The sequence below is a fragment of the Carlito syrichta genome, unplaced genomic scaffold (genome assembly GCF_000164805.1).
Source record: "Carlito syrichta isolate Samal-C Ts95f unplaced genomic scaffold, Tarsius_syrichta-2.0.1 Scaffold315954, whole genome shotgun sequence".
NCBI classification, from domain to species: Eukaryota; Metazoa; Chordata; class Mammalia; order Primates; family Tarsiidae; genus Carlito; species Carlito syrichta.
The window spans coordinates 18155-41822 of NW_007260050.1; the positions used below are offsets into that span (position 1 = coordinate 18155).

Consider the following 23668-nt stretch of genomic DNA (forward strand, 5'->3'; position numbering starts at 1 on the left):
CCCAGGCGGGTCTCGAACCCGCAGGCTCAGGCAATCCACTCACCTCAGCCTCCCAAGACGCTGGATTACAGGCTGAGCCACCGAGCCCGGCTCCTTATAGAGTTTTTAAAGCAAGCTTTCATCATAGATCCACATTTGGTTCCTTTTGGGCGACCACACTTACTCACTTTGGAGTTGTTGCTATTTCAAAGTTCACCTTTATGATAGTGGCACATGACATCATCTCTCTAAATAATGTGGTCTGTTCATAAAGAAATAGTTTTGAATTTATGTCAGCAGAGTAAAGTGTGTGTGGAGATTGATGAAAGATACATTTCATGGCAGAACAGAAAACAAAGTGAAACTACTGTGAATTACTGGGTTTTACTGTGAATTACTGGGTTCTGTGAATTCGATTCTTGCTTTTATGAATATTAACATAAAAGCCTTATTATTTTTTTGCATTAACACCTTTTTCTTTAATATTTTCTTTACATCAACTGCTGCTTGATTAGCCCCTCAACACAACTCGTATTAATGCTGCTGAAATAGAAAGCCGGGTTCGAGAACTTAGCAAATTAGCTGAGACCACAGATAAAGTCAAACAAGGCTTTTGGGAAGAATTTGAGGTAAGTTCTTAAAAAATTGTTTTCCATAAGTTAAGTCCTATTTTTAATGGAGGAGAAGTTGGGCTTGTGTTTGGAATTAGATCTGAAAGACTTGAATCTGACGTCCTCTCTTAATCCAGCCATTGATTGACATGGAACAAGTTGCTGGAGGGGCTTCTTTGAAATAGAGGATCATTGTGTTCTGAGAGAAGGGAGTTGGCAGTTAGTATTCAATGGATGAGCCAACAGTTCCATTTGCCTCTTTTGATTTGGACTGCTGGCAAAATCTCAGAAAAACAAAAGGATCTAATTCCTTTGGAAGATTGCCAGCATGCACTGGGGTCTTTAGAAAGAATATACAGTAGCCTTAGTGCAGTGAATGGGTAAAAGAGAAACATCACCTGGTGTCTTTAACTTGAGAGTCCAGATTGATAACTTTGTGAAGTGGAGTGAACTGATTTGTTTCCTGAAACCACCTTGGGTAGAATGTCCCTGATGGGAATGTGCCATGTTCCTGGTGCCCTCTTGTATGCCACTTCCCCACTGATATTGTGATCTCTTTCTTTCTCTTCTCCTGCAATTGACAGAAACTTCTTCAAAAACAAGGATTCTAGCACATTGCCTTTATACTTATCCCCGGCACATAGCACAGTGCCTGTTATACAGCAGAAGCACCATAAATGTTTGTTGAATGAGTATTTATATTTAACTAATGTTTCAATCATTTTATTATTACTGTTCTGTTTTATGGGAATGATTATTATTCCATACTTTTTGTAGGGCTAGAATTGATAAATATTTGTGGAATGAATGCATGGGCAAATAAAGTCCTTTTAGCCACAGTATGTCTGAACAACTTGGTTTCCATTTTACAGATTTTTTTTTTGTTTCTGTTTTACAGATGAGGATCCCAAGGCTCAGGGAGGTTAAGTAAATTGTCCAACCTTCCTACCGCAGATAGTGATTGAATTCTAGCACTGGGGAATGGGTGCAGAATAGAGCATTCTTAGTCCTTGCTCAACATTGCTGAACAGGGACTTGAATTCAGGTTTATTCTTTCATACCAGGCATCTGGTTAGATTTTGAGGACATTATGGTGAACAAGTCAGACAGGGTTACTGCCTTTAAAAGGAGCTTCTAGGCTGGGCTCGGTGGCTCAGCCTGTAATCCCGCGCCTCTGGGAGGCTGAGGTGAGTGGATTGCCTGAACCCGTGGGTTCGAGACCAGCCTGGGCAACTTGGCGAGACCTCATCTCTACAATAAATAAAAAATTAGCTGGGCGTGGTAGTGCGCGCCTGTAGTTCCAGCTACTTGGAAGGCTGAGGCAGAAGGATCGCCGGAGCCCAGCAGGTCGAGGCTGTGGTGGCCGGGAGCGGCCACTGCACTCCAGTCTGGGTGACAGAGCGAGACTCCAATTCAAAAAAAAAAGGAGCTTCCTGGCCAGGTGCAGTATCTCACGCCTGTAATTCCAGTAATTTGGAAAGCCGAGGCAGAAGGATTGCTTGAGCCCAGGAGTTTGAGGCCAGCCTAGGCAACATAGCACGACCTTGTCTTTAGAAAAAATAAAAAATAAAAAAATTGGCCTGACATGGTGGTGGACACCTGTAGTCCCAGCTACTTGGGAGACTGAGGTGGAAGGATTGCCTGAGTCCAGTAGGTTGAGGTTGCAGTGAGCCATGATCTTGTCACTGCACTCCAGCCTGGGCAACAGAGTGAGACCCCAACTCAAAAACAAAAAACCAAGGAGTGCCTAATTGAGACAGAGAAAATAGTGATGAAAAGCATTGATGAAAACGTGATGCTAAACCTAACGAGTCAGGGTTTTAAAATCTTAAACTCACCGCTTTCTTCCTTCTGCTCTGCCTGCCTAGATAAATAAAAGATAGCATTTCAGCAGTCATTCATGTCATGGCGTTCACTTCTTTCTTTCTTTTTTGTCATATGTCTCATGATATTTCTCTTTTAAAAATCTTAAGTCTCTTTGAATATTTTGGTTTCTCTTCCATCCCTCTCACTCTTCTGTTGTTGAAGAAAGTAGGTCCTTTGTCTTGAGAGTTATTTATGGTCTGAGTTTTGCCAAGTATCTCTCTGTGGTAGGCTTCACCATATGCCTGTCCCTTGTATTTCTTTTTATTATTATTGTTATTATTATTATTATTTTAAGTCAACGTCTCTGTTGCCCCGGTTGGAGTGCAATGGCATGATCACAGTTCACCACAGCCTTGACTTCCTGGGCTCAGGTGATCCTCCTGTTTCAGCTTCCCCAGTAGTTGGGACTATAGGTGCTACCATGCCTGACTAATTTTTTAATTTTTTTGTGGTGATAGGTCTCGCTGTGTTACCCAGGCCAGTCTCAAACTCTCTGGCTCAAGTAATTCTTCCATCTTGGCCTTCCAAACTGCTGGGAAGACAGGTGTGAGCCAGAGGTTTTAGATACAATTTTTCTTTGGCAAGACTACATTTGTGGTGGTATATTATGGGATATTTGTGTCCTGTTATTTCTTTTTTATTTTTGTGGCAGCTACTGATAATTTTTGCTTAGATCCATTAGTTCAAAAGGGATTGTAGGGTAGTGATATTATAATTTTATTATTCTTCATTTATTAGGTTGAAATATTTTTATAAAGATACGTTTCATTACCAAGGCAGAATAAATGCTTGATTTCTTCCTTTTTGCTAAGCAATTTTTAAAATAACATTCTCCAAAGGTTTTTTTTTTTTTTTGGTATCAATATATACTCATGCATTTTTAACAAATTTGGTGTGTTTCTAACTATGGCATTTATTATCATTTCTTTCCTTCTCTCCCTCCTTCCTTTTCTTTCCTCTTTCTCTCTCTCTCTCCCTACTTTCCTTCTTTCCTCTTTCTTTTTTTGAGTTGAGGTCTCATTCTGTCACTTAGACTGGAGGGAAGTGGCATATTCATCGCTCACTGCAGCCTTGACCTCCGAGACTCAGGTGATCCTTCTGCCTCAGATTACCAAGTAGCTGGGTCTACAGGCGTGAGCCACTGTTTCTGGGCTATTATCATTTTCGTTGCTCATATCATCTTATCTTTGGTCAATTGGTGCCTTCTACAAGCAGTCTTTGCTAGATTCCTTACTTTCTGGTGGCATGCATAGTAACAGAGTAACATATTTCCAGTGTCTAAACTGGAATCAGTCAATTCTGCATGGAGCAAGCTAACTTCTCTCCCTCTCTCCCTCCCTTCCTTTCTTCCTTCGCTTCATTTCTTTCATGAGAAGTGGAATTTAAAGACTATAAGTTGGGCACCACAGGTGCTAATTGCTACTAGGTTGGTTATTGTTTCTAAGTCTTCTCAAGGGATGGAGCTGGAAGATTTTTTTTTTCTTGGAGTAAAGTATATCGTGAGTTCAGTGGGTACTTCCTAATCAAATTCAGGACTTCAGGGTTTTTACTAACTTAGTTGTTCTTACTTATGTCTCCTTTCCCTAGTGCCAAAAATTCTACCTCTCGAAGCCATCATGAGATTACTTATTTACTTTATATTATACAAGAGTTTCAGAATAATAAGACTTCCCAATAATATGATTATTGAAAACAGTTTAATATTTTTCAGTTAAAAAAAAAATCCTCCGGGCTTGGTGGCTCAGCCTGTAATCCCACATTTTGGGAGGCTGAGGTGAGTGGATTGCCTGAGCCCACAGGTTCGAGACCCGCCTGGGCAACTTGGCGAGACCTCATTTCTAAAAAAAGAAAAAAAAATCCTTCAGAGATGTGTAGTCAGATTACTGTCTCTCAGGCTTATTTGCAATATTTCTTCTCTAGGTGTGGCTATATGCTAACTGAATGTATGGTTAGTTTACTTCATTTAATGTTTGAATTTAAAATTTTTTTCCTGTTGTTTTATTTAAATTATATAAAATATTGGCCTTGATATTCAAATCTAAAAAGCAAAGTATATTCAAAGAAGTCTACCTTCTAGCCTTGTCCTTTCCTCTCAGTTTTAGCCATAGTGTAAAACGTTATGGTTTATCATTACATTTAAAAATTATAAGCGAATATTTTTGTCTTCTCACTTTTTCTTAAACAGTAGTGTATCTTTACATACTTTTTTCCAACCTTGCTTTTTAAAAATATCCTGTCCATCACTCCCTAGTAGTATCTAGCAATAGTCTTCATTCATTTTTTTGTTTTTTTACTACATAGTACTCCATTGTGTGATTGAACCATAGTTTATTCAAACTATTGATGGGCATTTGGGTAGTTTCCAAACGTATCACAAAGAGGATTACAATGAATAGCCCTGTGTAGGCATCTTTTTCTATTTTTGCTGACTACTGTTAATATTAACATTTTAAAAATGTTCCATGTTAAAAGAATGATGGTTGTTACTCATCCTTAACTTTTACCATATAAAAGTTATAGTTATTTATTTATTTTTTATTTTTTTGAGTCGAAGTCTCATTCTGTCACCCAGGCTAGTATGCAATGGCATACTCAAGCCACCACAACCTCCACCTACTGGGCTCAGTTGATCCTTCCACCCCAGCCTTCCAAACAGCTGGAACTACAGGCATGCACCTCCACATGCGCCTAATTATTTGATTTATTGTAGAGATGAGGTCTCACCAAGTTGCACGGGCTGGTCTCAAACCCATGGGCTCAGGTAATGCTCTCACCTCGGCCTCCCAAAGTGCTGGGATTATAGACATGAGCCACTGCGCCTGGCCAAAAGTTATATTTATAATGGTTTTTACTAGCATATTTAACATCTGCAAAATACTTACTTGAATTAAAATTTTGGTTAATATAACAATAGTGAGCTACTTTATAATCTAGACCCATTATAATCTTAAACTTCTTTTAAACAATTTTAGCTGAAGTGATCATTTGCATAAATGACATTTTCTTTAAAGAACTGTGAACTTAAAAAGTATAGCAGTGAGATAGACATTTAAAAAATTACAGCATTTTTAAAAATTAAAAATTAATTTTTGTTAGAACAAGCAAAAAAAATTACAGGGCATCTGGTACCATGGTGGATTCTTTAACACTAGGTTTATTGTAGAACAATGATTAAGGAAACAAAGTTTAACTTCCCAGAGAGTTTATGGCAGTGGGATGTTTTTCAGAATTCATTGACTGGGTCAAGATGTGCACTTAGAAGGAACTCCTAGCCTGACTCATCTGGCCATGAAAAAAGATAGTTGATTCAAAATACTGACCTGATGATTTCACGCTGTGACATCTCAAATTCTGGTCACCTTTTATATATTATTAAAAACAAAGAGCAGAAAAATTGAGTTGAATTGAGGAGGAAATGGAAATAAGATCACATCTATACAAGTTCTCTGTAGAGGTCAGACTGAATTGGTAAAATCATTGTGCACTAAATCAGGGCATTAATGTTTCAGTGAAATGAAAGCTGTATCTAAATAGCCAATGGCCCACTTTCTAGATCTCTCATGTACCTGTTTCTCAAATTCAACCATTTAAAAAAAATTACCCTTTAAGTTTGGAACCAGGGAAATAAGGCTGAGAATAGAGCAAGCCATTATAGAAAAAATTAGATACTTGGAAGCAGACACTCATAATCAATATCCTCTGAAGCTAAACTTTGCTCCACAATGGTGAGGCATTATTATTTTAGAGATTGTGCCTGAGTTGTTTCCCGGAAGGTAATATATTTGGGATCACTTCCTTCTTACAGTGTACTCTGATGGTTTTTAAAGCAAACCAGACCTCTGAATTACAATGCCATTGGTAATTTAATTCCGTCAGCGATGTTTTGTTTGTCTCTATGGCTGGCTCCTGGGTGTCCTGTGAAACTCTCTATGTCATTTCAGGTATGTTTACCCAGAAGATACTTGTAAATTACTTTTGCTTTTGATGTACCTTAGAACATGAAGTCTCTTGGGAAGCTCTGGTTCTTTTCACTTTAGCTGCTGAAATAAATTCAGGTTGATGGTTTTCTTCTAGGATATGTTGTATGACCAAGACATTGTAAACTCAAGTCTTTGATTTTTTTCTACAGCATGCTTCTTTTTTTTTTGAGTTGGAGTCTCACTCTGTCGCCCAAGCTGGAGTGCAGTGGCATGCGCATGGCCACTGCAACCTCAACCTGCTAGGCTCAGGCAATTTTTCTGGCCCCTCCTTCTAAGTACCCGGAACTACATGCATGCACTACCACGCCCGGCTAATTTTTTGGTTTATTGTAGAACCACGCCTGACTAATTTTTTGGTTTACTGTAGAGATGAGGTCTCGCCAAGTTGCCCAGGCTGGTCTTGAACCCCTGAGCTCAGGCAATCCTCTTGCCTCAGCCTCCCAAAGTGTTGGGATTACGGGCGTGCATTACCACATCCGGTTAATTTTTTACTTATTGTAGAGATGAGGTCTTGCCTAGTTGCCCGGGCTGGTCTCAAACCCATGGGCTCAGACAGTCTGCTCCCCTTGGCTTCCCAAAGTGCTGGGAATCCAGCTGAGCCACCGAGCCTGGTCGACAGAATTTTTTTTTTAAGAGACAGTGTCTTGCTATGTTTCTCAGGTTGGAGTGCAGTGACTGTTCACGGGTTGTAATTGTAGTGCATTGTAGCCTTGAACTCTTAGGCTCAAGCGACCCTCCTGAGTATCTGGGACTACAGGCACATGCCACTGTACCCAGTCATATTGCCCATTTCTGATCTGTGTGAACACCTTTCATCTCTGCTCATGAATGGAAAGAGGTAGATAATATTTTCAGATTTGTTGCGTTGAAGTAAAGTTGCGCTCAAATGAGACTGTTGTTAAAGAGATGAAAAGGCAGACTGTGGTTCTGCAATTTTGTGCCTGCCTGCAGTGTGTACATTACCTGAGTCAGCCTGTGCTCTGTGGTGAGGTGCATATTGCATGGCTGCATTTGTGAGGTATTTATCCTCTGTCCGTGCCCATTCCTCCCTTTTGGATTCTCTAGGCCTGAGGTGCCCAGGGGCAATGTGGGCTGAGCCTAGACACTGCAACCAACTGCAGGTTGCAGATGGACAGTCCCTCAGGCCTTCTTCTTTCCCTTCATCCTCCCCTTCCTCCTCCAACTTGCTGCCCTCTCTGTATAAAGTATTCTTGTATACCTGCTTCATGCTTTTTTTCTTTCAGGGGATTTTTGTTTCTTGGCTTAGAAACCTTACTTCTAGTCACTTTCAGATACTGAAACTAGCAACTTTCAGTCTTTGTATTAAAGTCTCAGAGATTCTCATTGGCTTAGATGCCATCCATCTTGGGTCCAGAGAGCAGTGCCAAGGACAGGGTCACATAAAACAAATGTGCCTGCCATGAACACTTTTTTTTTTTTGAGTAGGGGTCTTACTCAGTTGTCCATGCTGGAGTACAGTGGCTTGATCACTGCTCACTGTAGCTTCAACCTCCTGGGCTCAGGCAGTGCTTCTGCCTCAGACTCCCAAGTAGCTAGGACTTCAGGTGTCTGCTGTTACACCCGGCTAATTTTTTAATTTTTGTAGAAATGGGGTCTCACTATGTTGCCTAGGCTGGTCTCAAACTCCTGGGCTCAAGCCGTCCTCCTGCCTTGGCCTCCCAAAGTTCTGGGATTACATGCATGAACCACCATGCGTGGCCTATGCCATGGGCACATTTGGGGAGAAGTAGCCCTCAGAGATGAGGAGATGAGGGTTGTAGTGAGTTGGGCAGACATCCCCAAAATATCTACCATAGACACTATTATTGGCAGTGACTTATTCCCTCATTCATCCAGTAAATATTTATTGAACACAGACTCTATGCCTGCTTCTGTTCTAGGTTTTGGAGATGTTGCAGTGAACAAATCAGTCTTTATTCTTATGGACCTTATAGTCAATTGAGAGAGACAGGCAGTAAACAAAGAAAGTTCAATATTCTATACTGAGATGGTGATAAGTGCTATGAAGAAAATAGAGTCATATAAGACAGAAAGGGCACATTGATGGAGTGTTACTGTTTTACAAAAGTCTCTCTGATAAGGTGGCATTTGAGCAAAGCCCTGAAGAAAATGAGGGAGTAAGCTACTCATATAACTTCTGGAAGAACATCCCAAGCAAAGGGAACAGCAAGGGCAGAGGCTCTGCAGTGGGGGTGTGCTTGACATCATGTGTGATCTATACACAGGCCAGTACAGCTGGCGTGGATGGGAAATGTACAAGAGGGCAGCAGAGGTGGAGCAGGCATGGAGGGGCCTCATATGAAGGCATGGTGGGTCACTGGAAGGTCTTTGGTTTTGACTTGGAGGAAGATGGGTAGTCTGTGGAGAGTTTTGAGCAGAGGAGTGAAGTGATCACTCTGGCTGCTGTGGAGGACAGTCTACAAAGGGTAGGTAGTAAGACCAGTAGGGAGACTGTTGCAGTCATCTGGGCAGAGAAATGATGGTGCTTGGACCCGGGCGGCAGCAGTGGAGGTGGTTGGGGTCTAGAGCTCTTTTGAAAGTAGAATTGCCAGTCTTTGATGGTAGAGTTGACAGATCGTGTGGTATGACAGAACTGAGTCAAGGATAAGATGCACACAAGGGTTTGAGGGATTGGTAGGATGGTGCTGTCATTTTCTTGGGTGTGGAAGGCTGGAAGGAACCAGTTTTGGGGGAGGCGACCACCTTCATTTTGGACATGTTGAATTTTCAACTGCCTGTGAGACATCCAATCAGAAGATGATTCTTCAGTGAATTCTGTGGTGTTATAATTGGGATTGTGCTAGAATGGTTCCCAGCCTCAGGGGCATTTCTTAGAGAATCCTTCCTTGATCCCCACCCCCATGTCTGGATTAGTTCTTCCTGTTACGTGTGTGCATAGCAGTGCATATTTTCCTTTATGGTATTTATTATCCTTGAGATCAATACATAATTTTTGTGGTTATTGGTTTAATATACTATGAATCTATGGAAGCAGATAGCATGGGTCTGTTGCTCAAAGTCTGTTGGAATGAAGAGGTCTTGCTCAGATGAAAGTGATAGGAAACAAATAAAGAGGTGCGTTTTGATCCTGCTATTTTATGTCTGCTATGTGTGTATTTTCTAGGAAAATAGCTCAGAGCAGTCCGGGGCCCCACAAAGACAGGTAGTCCTGTTTTGCTCACTGTAACCCCTGAATCCAGCAGACAGCCTAGCACACAGTAGGCACAAAATAAGTATCTGTGGCATGTTGAATCTGAACTGTTTTCAGTAATCGAGAGAGAGTTGTATCGGATTTTAGACCCTTTATGTATATTCAACAAACAGCTTTCTGGTGCTTAAAATGTAGGGAGGGGCCGGGCTTGGTAGCTCAGCCTGTAATCCCAGCACTTTGGGAGGCCTAGGCGAGTGGATTGCCTGAACCTGTGGGTTTGAGACCTGCCCGGGCAACTTGGAGAGACCTCATCTCTACAATAAGTCAAAAATTAGCCGGATGTGGTAGCGCACACCCGTAATTCCAGCTACTTGGAAGGCTGAGGCGGAAGGATCGCCATTGCCCAGCGGGTCGAGGCTGTGGTGGTCGGGAGTGTGTCATTGCACTCCAGTCTGGGCGGCAGAGTGAGACTCCAACTCAAAATAAAAATAAAAAAAAGGTAGGGAGGAATGTTCTGGGCTTTGCTTTGAGGTATTCTGCTTTACCATCATGCAGTTTGTTTTCAGATGGAGCCCCAGTTCGAGGCTTCATGGATGCACATTTTAGGAGTCTCATGCTCTACTGACTGAGGTAGTTGGGTGGATGTAGGATGCACATTTTCGTCTTTGAGAGCCCTATGTTTACATAACCAAGATTGAATTCAGGTTCACAGTGCTGAATTTCAGAGAGATTTTAGTTTTTGAAACTTTTGTTTCTGATTTAAAAAATACAATACCAAAAACCTCAAACAACCAACCCTCATTCAACACCTTATTAACTGGGGTTATTTTTCCTAGTGCCTTAAAACTTGTTTCCCTTAGTAATTTCATTTTTTTGAAAGTCCAGCTTCCTTGGGCTATGCCAGCCTCTCTTGTCTGGAATGGTCTGAAACTGTTTTCAGCTTGCATTAAAGTTGCAGTCATTTCACTGACAGTTATGTAGACATCCCAGATTCCACCAGCAGTTCTGCTAACTCATGTGTCTCCAGGAGAGGCTACTGTGTCTTCAAACCCAAGTCCAGTTGATTTCTTTAAAGTGATTATATCCTGGCTGGGCTCTGTGGCTCAGCCTGTAATCCCAGCACTTTGGGAGGCCGAGGCAAATGGATTGCCTGAGCCTACGGGTTCGAGACTGGCCCAGACAACTTGGCAAAATCTTGTCTCTACAAAAAATAAAAAAATTAAAAAATTAGCCGGGCATGGTAGTACATGCCTGTAGTTCAGGCTACTTGGAAGGCTGAGGTGGAAGGATCTCCAGAGCCCAGCAGGTCGACGCTGGGGTGGCTGTGAGTATGCCACTCTCCTCTGGCCTGGGAGACAGAGTGAGACTCTGACTCAAAAAAAAAAAAAAAAAAAAAAAAATTACATCCTGTTTAGGGGAGCTTATAAATTCTACTTAGATGGTTAGGTTTTATGAAAACAAGACTTTAACTGCATCCCAGCGCTGTGTCTAGAATAATAATTCTTGCTGGTGATCTCTAGTGGAAATTTTCCCTTCAGTGACTAAGCAGCACCACAATGAGCAACAATCCCCAACCAGTGCTCCAGCCTTATGCTTCAAAGTCCTCCAGGTTGGCAGGCTTGTACATAACCTGGACTTCCCATTTAACCCTGAGCTTCCAGTTGCTTAATCTGAGAGCCTCTACCTTCCTGTGGGCAGAACATTTCAGTGGTCAGAGGTTTATTCCACAAGCAAAATGCTTTGAATTCTGGAGAAATTTGTTTTCGTTGGAATATTTATTTCTCTTTCTGTACCTTGCCTCCCTGCCTCCCCATCCCCCAGCAGGGAGTTTTCTTCTTTAGGGTTTTTTTGTTGGTTTCTTTTTTGAGTTGGGGGTCTCACCCAGGCTGGAGGGTAGTGGCACTACCAGGGCTCACTGCAGGCTTGGCCTCCTGTGCTGAGGTGATCCTTCTGCCTCAGCCTCCTGAGTAACTGGAACTACAGGCACATACTACTGTGCTTGGCACATTTTTGATTTTGTAGAGCAGAGGTCTCACTATGTTACCTGGACTGCTCTCAAAATTCCTGACCTCAAGTAATCCTCCCTTCTCATTCTCTTAAAGTGCTGGGATTACAGGTGTGAGTCATTGCACATGGCCTGAAGGTGCTTTTAGAGTTTTGACCATCTCTGCTTTGCCTCATCATTCTCTGCGTCTGCGTTGTCCTTCCATCTTCTTTGTTCAGTGGGCTTATGCTACAGCCTCTGTTTCTTCTCAGTCCCTTCCTTCCCTCTCCTCGTGATACAACTTCTCTGACACAGTCTTTTCTCCAACTTCCTTCCTTGTGCTGCTGTGGAGATGGGTGTCCAGCTCCTTAGTCCCACTTTTCCTTTTCTGCCTCCTCTGGCCCAGAGCAACACGATCCTGGCTTCTTCCTTTTCCCTCTTTTTTGTGCCTCCCTGCTGTTTGTCATATTTTCTGTTCCTAACCAGCTCACTCTGGTAGTTCCCAAAGACAATGTGCTCAGCTTTCTGTAAACTCACTCTGACTTGGGAGCACTTCTATTTTCATCCCATTCTTATCACCCTTAAGTTTGTGTTGCTTTTCAGTTCTGGTTTTGCTTTTTTTTTTTTTTTCTTTTTCTCTTTTTCATAATAACGTCATGACATTCAATGGGTTTGTCTTTTGGACTGTGATTGTCATATCCTTTCAAACTCGAGCATGCCAAACAGGACCTGTTATTTTCTCCTTTGACCCACAGACCGCTGTTTCCTTTCCTGTTCCTTCTGGTTGTACATTTATTCTCTGGTCCTGTAGGCTGTGGTCCTCATAGTGTCCCTTGATTCATTTTTCTCCTCTCCCTCCCATACCATGGCATTTGCCAAGCCCTGTTGGTTTTTTTTTTGTCCTCATGTCTTTCTGGTCTTAGAGGAAGGAAGGAAGCCAGCATTTACTGTCTCTGTTGTGCTGCATATCGGGCTAGGGAAGGTAGCCCTTTGCATCCCCAGGTCTTGTGAGGTAAGTAGAGTAATCTTCGAACCTTCTGGGAGACCAAGGCACCAGGTGGGCAGCAGCAGACAGGATTCTGTCCTGATGCAGAGGTTCAGACTGTCCTCACCTTGGAACATGAGAGCTGCTCTCTGACTCTAGCCGCATGGCCTCTGACCCTCCATACATTCTGTATGCTGATGTGCTCTCAGCATTTCTCATGTCACGCTTCTGCTCAGAAGCCATCAGGGGCTTCCTGTTTCCTACTAGAGGCATGGCATTTTCAATTTGATAACCAAGAACTGACTCCCAGAAGAAGTGAGAAAGTTGTCCCCAGGTACCTGCCTGGCTAATGGTTGGCTGAGGTTTGAACTTGGAAACTTCTGACTGGAAGTATACCACACCATGCTTTCTTTCACCTAGCCACTGAGATTCTTCTCAATATCCCACCCAGCTCTCAAGGAACTCCCCCCTGCATCTCTCTCTCTTCATCTCTCCTTGTTTCTCTCCACTGCTAGCACTCAACTTCCAGACTTGCCACCCAGCCTCCTTTCCCCTTTCACATGCTCGGTGGCTTCGTAGCTACCATTGCATTCACTCCCTGACTTGCCAGACTGCCTCCTTCCTTACCTGTACCCATCCAGGTCCTTCACCTATTTCCAGCCTCAGCTCCTCCCAGAAACCACCTTGGTTAGTTTTCGTGGATCTTACTCCTTAACTACACACCTCATAATTAATTACACACTTAATTGCAGATTTGTCTTATACTGCTTGCTGTGTTTCACATGTCAGAACCTGTTCTCCTCCAAGGACCGTGCCTTTTAATTTGTTTTTCTACTTCTCCCCCACTTTGTTGGAGCGAGTGGCTCCAGGAAGCACCTGGAAGGGAACCCAACCTTGGGTTGGTTTGGTCCCTGATGGCACTGGTCAGTTGTCGCTATCTCTGATGCTGTGAATCTCCAGCTGTCCTTCCTTCCAGGATGGTACTATGGGCTCATGCAGGAAGAGCTGTCCAGAACCCACTGCAGAAAAATGGTGACAGGGCTTGCAGTGTGGTGTCAGAAAGTGAGGACTTTTACCCTCCTTTGGTGCCAGGTAACGCTGCAAAGCTTGCAGTAAAGAGGATGGAAGGAGTTGCAGTGTCTCTCTGCAGAGAGGATAGATGCCAAAGGAAGACAGAAGTTCATTCAGTCTGGGTGGAAGGCCTGGTTTTGGAGCCTGCCCAGGTGGTTACCGCAGTCTTAATTATACATGGCATCAAAACCAGAGAGGCCATCTGTCTGACAGCCTCTCTTAGCTTCTTTTCTCTCCTTCAGGAGGCCACAGGCATGAGTGGGGTAGGGAAGGAGTTAGTAGGAGCTTTAAAATTTTTATTTATCTTGTATATTTAATTTTTTTATTTTAAAGATGTGGGGTACAAGTGAGGATTGAGTATATAAGTGGTCTAGGCACAGGTGGTTTGGGCCTCTCATTGGCCCTCACTTTGCCTGGATTAGGATCAGGTGCCCTTACTGATTTTAGGTGGCTCCCCACCATCTGGCAATGTCCCGCTACTGCTAGTTCCTTTCTTGTAGTATCATGATATGTTCAGGGTCCACTTATGAGCGAAAACATGTGGTATTCAGTTCTTTGTTTCTGTGATAGATTATTGAGTATGATAGACTCCAAATCCATCCAGCCCAGAAGTTCGAGGTCACAGTGAGCTATAATGGTGCCATCCCACTCCAGCCTGGACAATAGAATGAAGCTTTTGCTAGGGAAAAAAATGCTCCTGAAGAGCCAGGTCCAGTGGTTTTCAATCAGAGGGATTTGGAAGCCTGTGGGGTCTCTTTTGGTCATCACGATGACTGCTGCTCCTGGCATTTAAGTTGGCAGGAGTCCAGGGGTGGGAAGCAGGGACATTCAATGGCTGTAAATGTAGGGGGATGGTTCTTTACAATGAAAACTTGTCCCCTGCAGTCAGTAGTGCACCTGGGCACTCTTAAATGCACAGCATGGTTGAGTCTGGGCATTAACTTTTTCTTGATGCTTTTTTTTTGAGTCAGGGTCTCACTTTGTTTCTCAGACTGGAATGCAGAAGCAGCTCATGGCTCACTGTAGCCTCAACCTCCTGGGCTCATATAATCCTTCCGCCTTAGCCTCCCCAGTAGCTGGGACTTCAGGTGTATGCCACCATGGCTAGCTAATTTGATTGATTTTTTTTGTAGAGACAAAGTCTCACTATGTTGCTCAAACTGGTCTCAAACTCCTGGACTCAAGTCATCCTTCTACCTCAGTCTCCCAAAATGCCGGGATAACAGGTGTGAGCCACCACTCCCAGCCCTCTCTTGATGCTTTTGAAGGGTTAACAGTTTTATGCAGTTTCTTTGGCTCTGCATCTGTTTTGACTCATGCTGTCAGGTGATAGTAATTAACCTCTGGTCCTTTTTGAGGGTTCCTAGTTTGATGCCATTCATTTTGACAGGTTAAAATGGTTTTGAGAAAATGGGATGGGGTGTCCTGCAGCCTGTCTCCAGTTTACATTGTCCTTTTTGCTGCCTGTCCCAAGCTTTATCATTAGCATTCCTGCCAAAGGCCCAATGGAGAAGGAGAATGGAGACACAGTGACATTCAGCTTGATAGATCATTAGCAGCTTTTTGCGCCCCAGGGACTGCGCATGAGAGAGAGCTTGTGGAAAACAAACCCGGCAGGATTGTATTCTCCTCGAGGGCAGGGTTTGTTGGCTGTTCTCTGAAGCTTGACGCCATAAGCCTGGTGCTGGGGAGGAAGCACCCTATAGCAGATGGCAGCTGGGGAGCCTCTGCGGGCAGCACATGGCAAGTCACAACTTCCGAGTGGTTTGTATTTTCAGTCTCACTCTAGATGGATGGCAACCTTCCTCTGTGGAAAATGAAATGTGTTCAGGCAACTGGAGTCCCAGGTGCAGCTGAGGAAGGGCTAATGGGCACTTGGGATGGAGCTGTGGAGAGATGCACCGTTAGTCATTATCAATCCTTGACAACTGCCAGTTGCTGTGCCTCAGATGCAGGCGTGCTGGGTCTGTCTTCTATGGAAGTCTCTGAGACCCAGTAGCTAGTCTTGACTGTGGATTGCTCAAGCCCCAAGTCTGCTTGGAAGAGGTGATTGGGAACTTATTGCAGAACAAGAGAAGTCTAAACCAGGCATATTGGCTCATGCCTATAATCTCAGCACCTCCCAAGGAGGGAGCATTGTGTCAGGGCAGGAATTCGAGACTGGCCTGGGCAACATAGCAAGACCCTGTCTCTACAAAATACAATATAGTTGGCTGGGTATAGTGGCATGTCTGTGTCTGTTGTCCTAGCTACTTGAGAGGGTGAGGCAAGAGGATTGCTAGAGCCCAGGAGATCGAGGTTGCTGTGACTACAATCATGCCACTGTACTCCAGCCTGGGCAACAGAGCAAGACCCTGCCTCAAAAAAAAAAAAAAGCCCCTGGTGGACCTGATGAGTTGGCCCAGTGAAAATGCCATGAGTAAATAATAAAATGAAATGTCATGAGTGTTGATAAGGATTTCCATGGTCTGGAACCTTGAACTGAGTCTGGCAAAGAGGGTCTTTTGTGCTGTGAAATGATTCTTGGTGTTACCCATTAAGTAGGTAAGATTGAATTATCAGATGAGAAAGATTTTCTCTTTAATCCTTATCCAGTCCTTTGATGAGGCCTAGAAAGTCTCCGTATGGTACTGAAATGTCTTGAACATCTATCTCCAGTGTTTGCCAGTGGTCTTTTTTTCTTTTTTTCTTTTTTTAAACAAAGCCTCAGGTGTGTCTCAGTATCTGGGTACTATGCACGAGGCACTGTGTTGCTTGCTGACATGACAAATTGATCCCTGCTCTCTAGTAAGGTCACCAGACTTGTGGAGACATGGCTGGGGATCAGCATGACAAGTGCACTCACAGAGGGACTGCAGACTGTGCCCCAAAAGAAGAAGGGGGTCAGAGAAAGCTTCCCAGAAGAGAAAATATTTTTTTTTTTTTTTTTTTTTTTTTTGAGTTGGAGTCTCACTCTGTCACCCAGACTGGAGTGCAGTGGCCGCTCCCGGCCACCGCAGCCTCGGCCTGCTGGGCTCCGGCGATCCTTCCGCCTCAGCCTTCCGAGTAGCCGGAATTACAGGCATGTGCCACCATGCCCGGCTGATTTTTTGATTTATTGTAGAGATGAGGTCTCGCTGCCCAGGCGGGTCTCGAACCCGCGGGCTCAGGCCATCCACTCACTTCAGCCTCCCAAAGGCGCGGGATTACAGGCTGAGCCACCGAGCCCGGCTGAGAAAATATTAAGGAATAGATAAAGCTGGTCTATTGAGTGGACATGGAAAGGGATTTCTAGGCAGAGGGATGAGCATGGGAGCCCGAGAAAATTTGGTGAGTCCAAGACCCTTTCAATATATTTTAGTATGGCTGGGAATAGACAGTGCTTTTAAAACTTTAATGTGCATTTGAATCAGTTGGAAAGCTTGTTAAAATGCATTTTTTTTTTTGAGTCAGAGTCTCACTCAGTTGCCCAGGCTAGAGTACAGTGGCATGCTCACAATTACCGTAGCCTCGACCTTTTGGGCTCAGGCGATCATTCTGCCTCAGCCTTCCAAGTAGCTGGAACTACAAGCATGCACCACCAAGTCTGGCTAATTTAAAAAAAAAATGTATTATAGAGACAAGGCTGGTTTCGAACCCGTGGGCTCAGGCAATCTACTTCTTAACTCCGCCTCCCAAAATGCTGGGATCACAGGCGTGAACCATCACACCCAGACTAAAATACGGGGGCCACACCTGGGCCTTTGTGTCTGACCAGCTCCCATGATGCTTCTGCTGGCCCAGGGATCACACATGAAGAAGCCAGGGTGGAGTTCGTGTAGCAGGAGTAGTTTCATAGCAATGACTCCTCTCTGCATACATAGCTCGCTGTATTTCAGGCACTATTTAGCGATGTCTGTGCATCCCATTTAACCCTCACTTCATCCCTATGGGGTAGGTAATCCTCATTTTATACTTGAGGAAACCGAGGCACAGCCAGACAAAGTAACTTGGTGAAGCAAAAGGGACTGAGGTTAGAGGCAGGCCCTGATTAGCTCAGAGATGAGAAGGCCTCATGTGTCATGCTAAGAAGCTTGGACTTGATCATGAAGGTGGAAGAAAAAGTTGAAGAGTAATTAAACAGGGAGAAAGGGAAGGAAATTCATCTTTGATAGTGATTGCTCTGGCCATGTGCCCCCCACAAGTGAAGTATCATGTGAAGTTTGATTCAGAAGTGAAGCCCTGTATGCTTTCCTGCCAAGTTTGTTTTATATCAAGCTGCTAATTAGTTTCAGTCCCCTCCCCCATTGAAGTTTTTTGTTGTTCATTGAAGTTTTTTGTTGTTTTGTTTGAAGTCAGTTCAGTGTCTGAACTTCTTTTTGAACCTCACCTTAATGACCTAAGAGTCAAGATCGAACTTTCTTCCTAACAGCAGTATTACTTGGTAAGACTGGCTCATAGTTCAAGAAAATGGCTACTCTGAGACAGTAAATGGCTTTAATTATTTAATCTGAACTCATTTAGAAAATTTGAATGACTGTTTCATTGTCACAGTTCTATATACATTGTATCTTTCTGTAGGGTTTTAACTAGCTAAACACTTTTGTTATGAGCTGTGTGTCAAGGCTGAATATTGCATTTTGAAACCGAGAGTCAAATACCAATTTTAAAATCTTGATTTTTATACCTGTCTGTGAAATTCAGATAAATGAAATGGAAATAAAGGAGAACTGCTGTGTTGTAAGATGTTGACTGTCTCTCCTTGTAGAAATCTTTAAGGGGTAGCCATGTTGGCATTTTAGATAAACATTTTTTTTCTTAACCTGCCTTTTACTGTCTTGATTTGCCCATTTGTGATTTCTCATTAAAAACTAGACTTGTTGGAAACTAATGACCCTTTGATGTGGGCCATTTTGTAAATGAAACCTAGTCCTTGAACGTGCATGGCTTGGCTTGGCTGCCCTCCTGTCTGATCTGCAGCTGGCCCTGCTCTCGACTTGCCCAAGATTGCTCTTCCACTGGGGCCACCGCAAGGGGGTCACTGGCTTAGTTTCCCCCCTCTCTCTCTTTGCGTCTCCCACTTCCTTTACCTGCAGAGGTGTCCCTCCTGACCACTTGCCTGAGGAGTCTTGGGCATTCCCATCCTTACTCTCTGGCTCTGTGTTCCCTGGATTTATTGAATCTTGCTAGGTTTTCTGGGGAGGACACAGGAGTCCATGTAGGTGCAAGCTGGCAGCCTGTGGCACTAACTTGAGTTTTGACATCAGAGTACGCCAGAGCTTTGCTAAGAAAATTTGCATGCCCGCCATTCACTGGCACCAAACCACTTATGTGGTCCTCCGAAATCCAACTTCCAGAATTGATGAGTGGCTTGCTCGGAATTCATCAGTGATAAAAGCAGGCAGATTATAAACTTAGGAACATGGATCACACCTAGTATTTATATATTCCACACCAATCCTCACTGGCTCTCATTCTTAATAATTGTTATTTTTAAAGGCCGTCTTATGCATATTTTCTTTATTAAAAAATTTAGGGGAGAACACAGTTCAAAAAAAAGAAAAGAAAAGAAAAGGAACAAAAGACATCATCCCACTACCCTGAAAAAAAAAATCACCATTTGGTTTATGTCTTTCTGCCATTTACTTTTTTTTTTTTTTTGAGTTGGAGTCTCACTCTGTTGCCCAGACTGGAGTGCAGTGGCACCCTCCCAGCCTCCACAACCTTGCCCTGCTGGGCTCCGGCGATCTTTCCACCTCAGTCTTCCAAGTAGCCAGATCTACAGGCGTGCGCTACTACTCCCAGCTAATTTTTGATTTGTTGTAGAGATGAGGTCTTACCAAGTTGCCCAGGTGGGTCTCGAACCCACGGGCCCAGGCAATCCACTCACCTTGGCCTCCCAAAGTGCTGGGATTACAGGCTGAGCCACCGATCCTGGCCGCCATTTACTTTTTTAAACTTTTTTTTTTTTTTGAGATGGGGGTCTTACTGTTTCCCCAGGCTGGTCTTGAACTCCTGGGCTCAAGCTTTTCTCCTGCCTCAGCCTCCCAAGTAGCTGAGACTATAGGCACGTACCACCACACCTGGCTCCTTCTGTCATTTCTTCTGTATGTAGGTGAATGCAAGCATATGGTTTGCATCATATGCTGTTTTGGAAGTTTGACTTTCTTTTCAATTAATTCTGATCATCTTTCCAAGGCATGAGATATTTTCCTAGTACATCTTTTTAAATGGTCTTAGAAGCATTCTTTTGTATGGATGAATGATAGCTTTATTTAATTAATTAATTAATTAGAGTTGGGGCCTATCTCCGTGGCCCCAGGCTGGAGTGCAGTGGCATGCTGATAGCTCACCACAGCCTCGACCTTTTGGGCTCAGGTGATTCTTCCACCTCAGGCTTCCTAGTAGCTGGGACTATAGGCACACACCACCACACCCGGCTGAGTTTTTGATTTTTTGTAGAGGTGAGGTCTTGCTATATTGCCCAGGCTGATCTCGAACTCCTGGGCTCAAACAATCCTTTTGCCTCAGACTCTCTGTGTTGGGATTTCAGATGTGAGCCACCATGCCTGGCTATGCTAGTTTTATTTAGCTGACTTTTTGCTGTAGGATGTTCCTGTGGTTCCCAGTGTCCTGCCACTATTGCAGCGTTGAGATGAACATTCTTGTAGCTATTGATCACGACTCTCGGTCTTTCCTAGGATGAGTTCCTTAAAGCAGAAATGCTGAGCCAGGCACTTTTTTCTCTTTTGATCTTCTGACACATAATAATATTTACTTTTCTTTCTTTCTAGACACTACAACAACAGGAGTGCAAACTTCTCTACAGTCGAAAAGAGGGTCAGAGGCAAGAAAATAAAAACAAAAATAGATATAAAAACATCCTGCCCTGTGAGTATCAATATCCTGCTCAGTGATGGTCACTCTTGGAGATTTTGATTTCCAGTGCCTTTGTACTTATTCCTGGGAGTCGAAGGCCAAATTCTCTTTAATTGCAAGAGGTTTCCAACCAACTGTAGTAGGTATTGATGACCTCGTTCACCAAGTTCCTGCGATACTGATTACTGAGTACAGTCACCACTAGGTGGCTTTGTCTGTGTTTGTTTCCTTCTGTTAATGAATTCTATATCTGCCCAAGACTAGTCATCTCAAGGCCTGTGATCTGCCGGGATCAGGCCGCACCCTGAGCCTCAGCGTTCCCAGGTTTGTGTCTTTGCTCTTTTTTACTGGGCCTGTGATTCTTGGGTAAGACACACCTCCTCTCTGGAACTCAGTTCTTTCAAGTGGGAAACAGACAAGCTCCTAAGGGGTGTTCCAACTGTTCTGCTCGCTCATCCCCTGAGCTCAAGTTACTGGAGGTAAGACATACCTACACTGTGCTCAGAAGAGGCCCTTGGGAATAGTCATGAAGCTGTGCCTTCTCTAATACCAAATGTCGCTAGGCAGACCCCAAGTTGAACGATGCGAGGAGAAAGGCCTGGAAGGATGTAGGCCTTGGACGAGGATCTTAGAAATGGCACAAAGCAAGTTGTGGCTCACCTCTCCCAAGGGCTAACTCTGTGCTGAACTCTTTGCGTCTTTATCTCACTTAATCCATACTACATGCTCACAAAGTAGGTGTTCGTAGTATCCCGGTTTCATAGACCATTTTAGCAATGTCACAAGTGGGAGTGAATGGAAGAATGGGTACTAGGGTTACCAAAGCCACTGTTCTTAGCACTATGCCCTAATACAGAGGTCTCTGTGATGGGCTGTGCAAGGGGGAAAGGAAGGAACATTTATAACTTCTCTTTATTTATGATTTTTATCTTTTAACTAAAATAAAAAAAGGAAAAGTTTAAGTCTGATGCATAGATTGATGGCAGTGCATGTAATGTGTTTATCTAACCTGAAAAGAAGACTTGTTTGCATATAGATTGTATATATGTATATACATTTCAGCATTCAAAAACTTTTTGTTATTGGGGACCATAATCAAATTTGGAGAGCATTGCTTTCATGTCTCATCAGGTCAGAGGCATTTTGTCAGATATGGAAGCCCATCGTGTGTTGTACGTGTGTGTGTGTGTGTGTGTGTGTGTGTGTGTGTGTGTGTGTGTGTGTATGAAGCATAGTCTTTCTGTATGTATATATACATATATACATATAAAGCAAAGCAAGAGTGCTGCTCTGGAAATATATATATATATAATACAAGGGGACCCAAAAGAAACCAGAATTATTTTTTGGAGTGTGAGCCCCTTGTAGTATAGGCTTCCCCTACTAGGTAAGTGTTCTAGGAACCCATTGGCATCAGAGTACCAGCTAGTTTTGTTGTGAGAGATTGCCTTTGGCTTCAGTGAAATTTTTTTTTTTGGAGATTCTTTTAGTGCATATGCTCATTTCATGTTGAGTGATTTACATGAATAGCCTGCCCACACCGTGCTGAGTGTTCAGCAGTTTTTGACCAAAAACGGCATGACCCACCCATGTCCCACCCTCCCTATTTGCCTGATCTCACCAGAGACATTATTTTTTTTGTTTCCTTGGATAAAAAACATCCTCAAAGGGAAGTGTTTTGCCAGTGTGGAAGAGGTGAGACAAAAAATGGCAGAAGCACTAAAAAGCATCAAAATTGACAAATTGAAAACTGTTTTGAGCAGTAGAAAAAGTATCTCAGTAGGTGTAGTGCATCAAATGGAGAGTCATTTGAAGATGACTGAACTTTAAACATGTAAGATTGGGGCAGAGCATGGTGACTCATGCCTGTAATCCCAGCATTATGGGAGGCTGAGGCAGGGGGATCACTTGAGGCCAAGAGTTTGAGACTAGGCAACAAAGCGAGACTCCATCGCTACAAAAAACTTTTTTAAAAAAGTAAGAATAAATGCACAATTTTTAATAAATTCCTTTTTTTGGGGTGGGTTCTCCCTTGTATGTGTATCTCACATCTATATGAATAGTTGTAATGTGTGTAGGTAAGGATGGAGAAGATGGGGGCAAAGAGGGAGAAAAAAAGAAAAGGCAAAGAGGAATTGGCAGAGAAGCAGTTTAAGCTGTAGTACAATTCTAATGGCCTTGGGAAAATCTTACCTTTTTTTATGTGTAAGTTTTTACTTCTGCCCAGGAGTCTAAAGGTACTTACAAGGTATCAGAGGCAGGGAAAGATGAAGTGAACAACAGTATGCAATATCTAAACAGAATATCACCTTTTCTTCCCATAAAGGTCTCAATCAGGTATTTCCTCTGATTATCATCTCATTTCTTTAGAGATGGAGTCTGAGGCAAAAGAACACTGTTGTGTTAGGACATCCAACTATATTACTAATTCCCATTGTCAAATATGTTGCTTAGGTAGAACACTCAAGATTTGTATAGCTATAATGTATCTTTGTTCAGAGTTTGAACACTTGATGCTATCAGCACCTTGTCTTCTAGATATTGTATTTCGCTAAAAAAACCCTCTTTATTATAGATGTTTAAGTATATTCAAGAGTAGACAAATCCCACATGTACCTACCACCAGCTTAATAGTGATCAACTCATACCCAGTCTTCTCTCATCTATAGTCTGACTCACTTCTCTCTCTTCAATTATTTTGAAGTACATTTCAAACATCGTGTTACATATCTGTACTTTAATCTTTAAAAAAATAGTATAGAAGGTTTCCATGTACCTTCCCCCAGCTTTCTTCAATATATCTATGTACCCATAGTATATTATCAAGACCAGGAAATTGTCAAGACAGCATTATGAGGTATCATGCAGTGTTCACATTACTGTTGTGCTTGTTTGGGATTTAATTTTTTATGTAGTGTTACCACTAAATGAACAAAAAGTTGGACTAGGTTGAGGATTAACTGATTTGAACTGATTTATCCCAAAGCAGTTTGAGTACTTATGTGACTGTAATATCTTTTTCTTCTAGTCGATCATACCAGAGTCGTCCTACACGATGGTGATCCCAATGAGCCTGTTTCAGACTACATCAATGCAAATATTATCATGGTAAACTTGGCTTTTCACAGTGTTTTCTGACCATACATTGCTAGCCTGGTTTGTATTTTAAATCTTTCCTTGTGT

General features: G+C 43.0%; 1 protein-coding gene across 1 annotated transcript in view; it reads left to right on the top strand.

Annotated features, from left to right (window-relative positions):
• The window catches only part of PTPN11 (protein tyrosine phosphatase, non-receptor type 11), a 47640-nt gene that overhangs the window by 12351 nt on the left and 11621 nt on the right, over positions 1–23668 (top strand). Inside the window, exons 5-7 of the mRNA XM_021706720.1 lie at positions 495–608; positions 20401–20497; positions 23514–23593. Of these exons, the coding sequence (XP_021562395.1) occupies positions 495–608; positions 20401–20497; positions 23514–23593 (291 nt within the window). The remainder of the gene's footprint in view (positions 1–494; positions 609–20400; positions 20498–23513; positions 23594–23668) is intronic.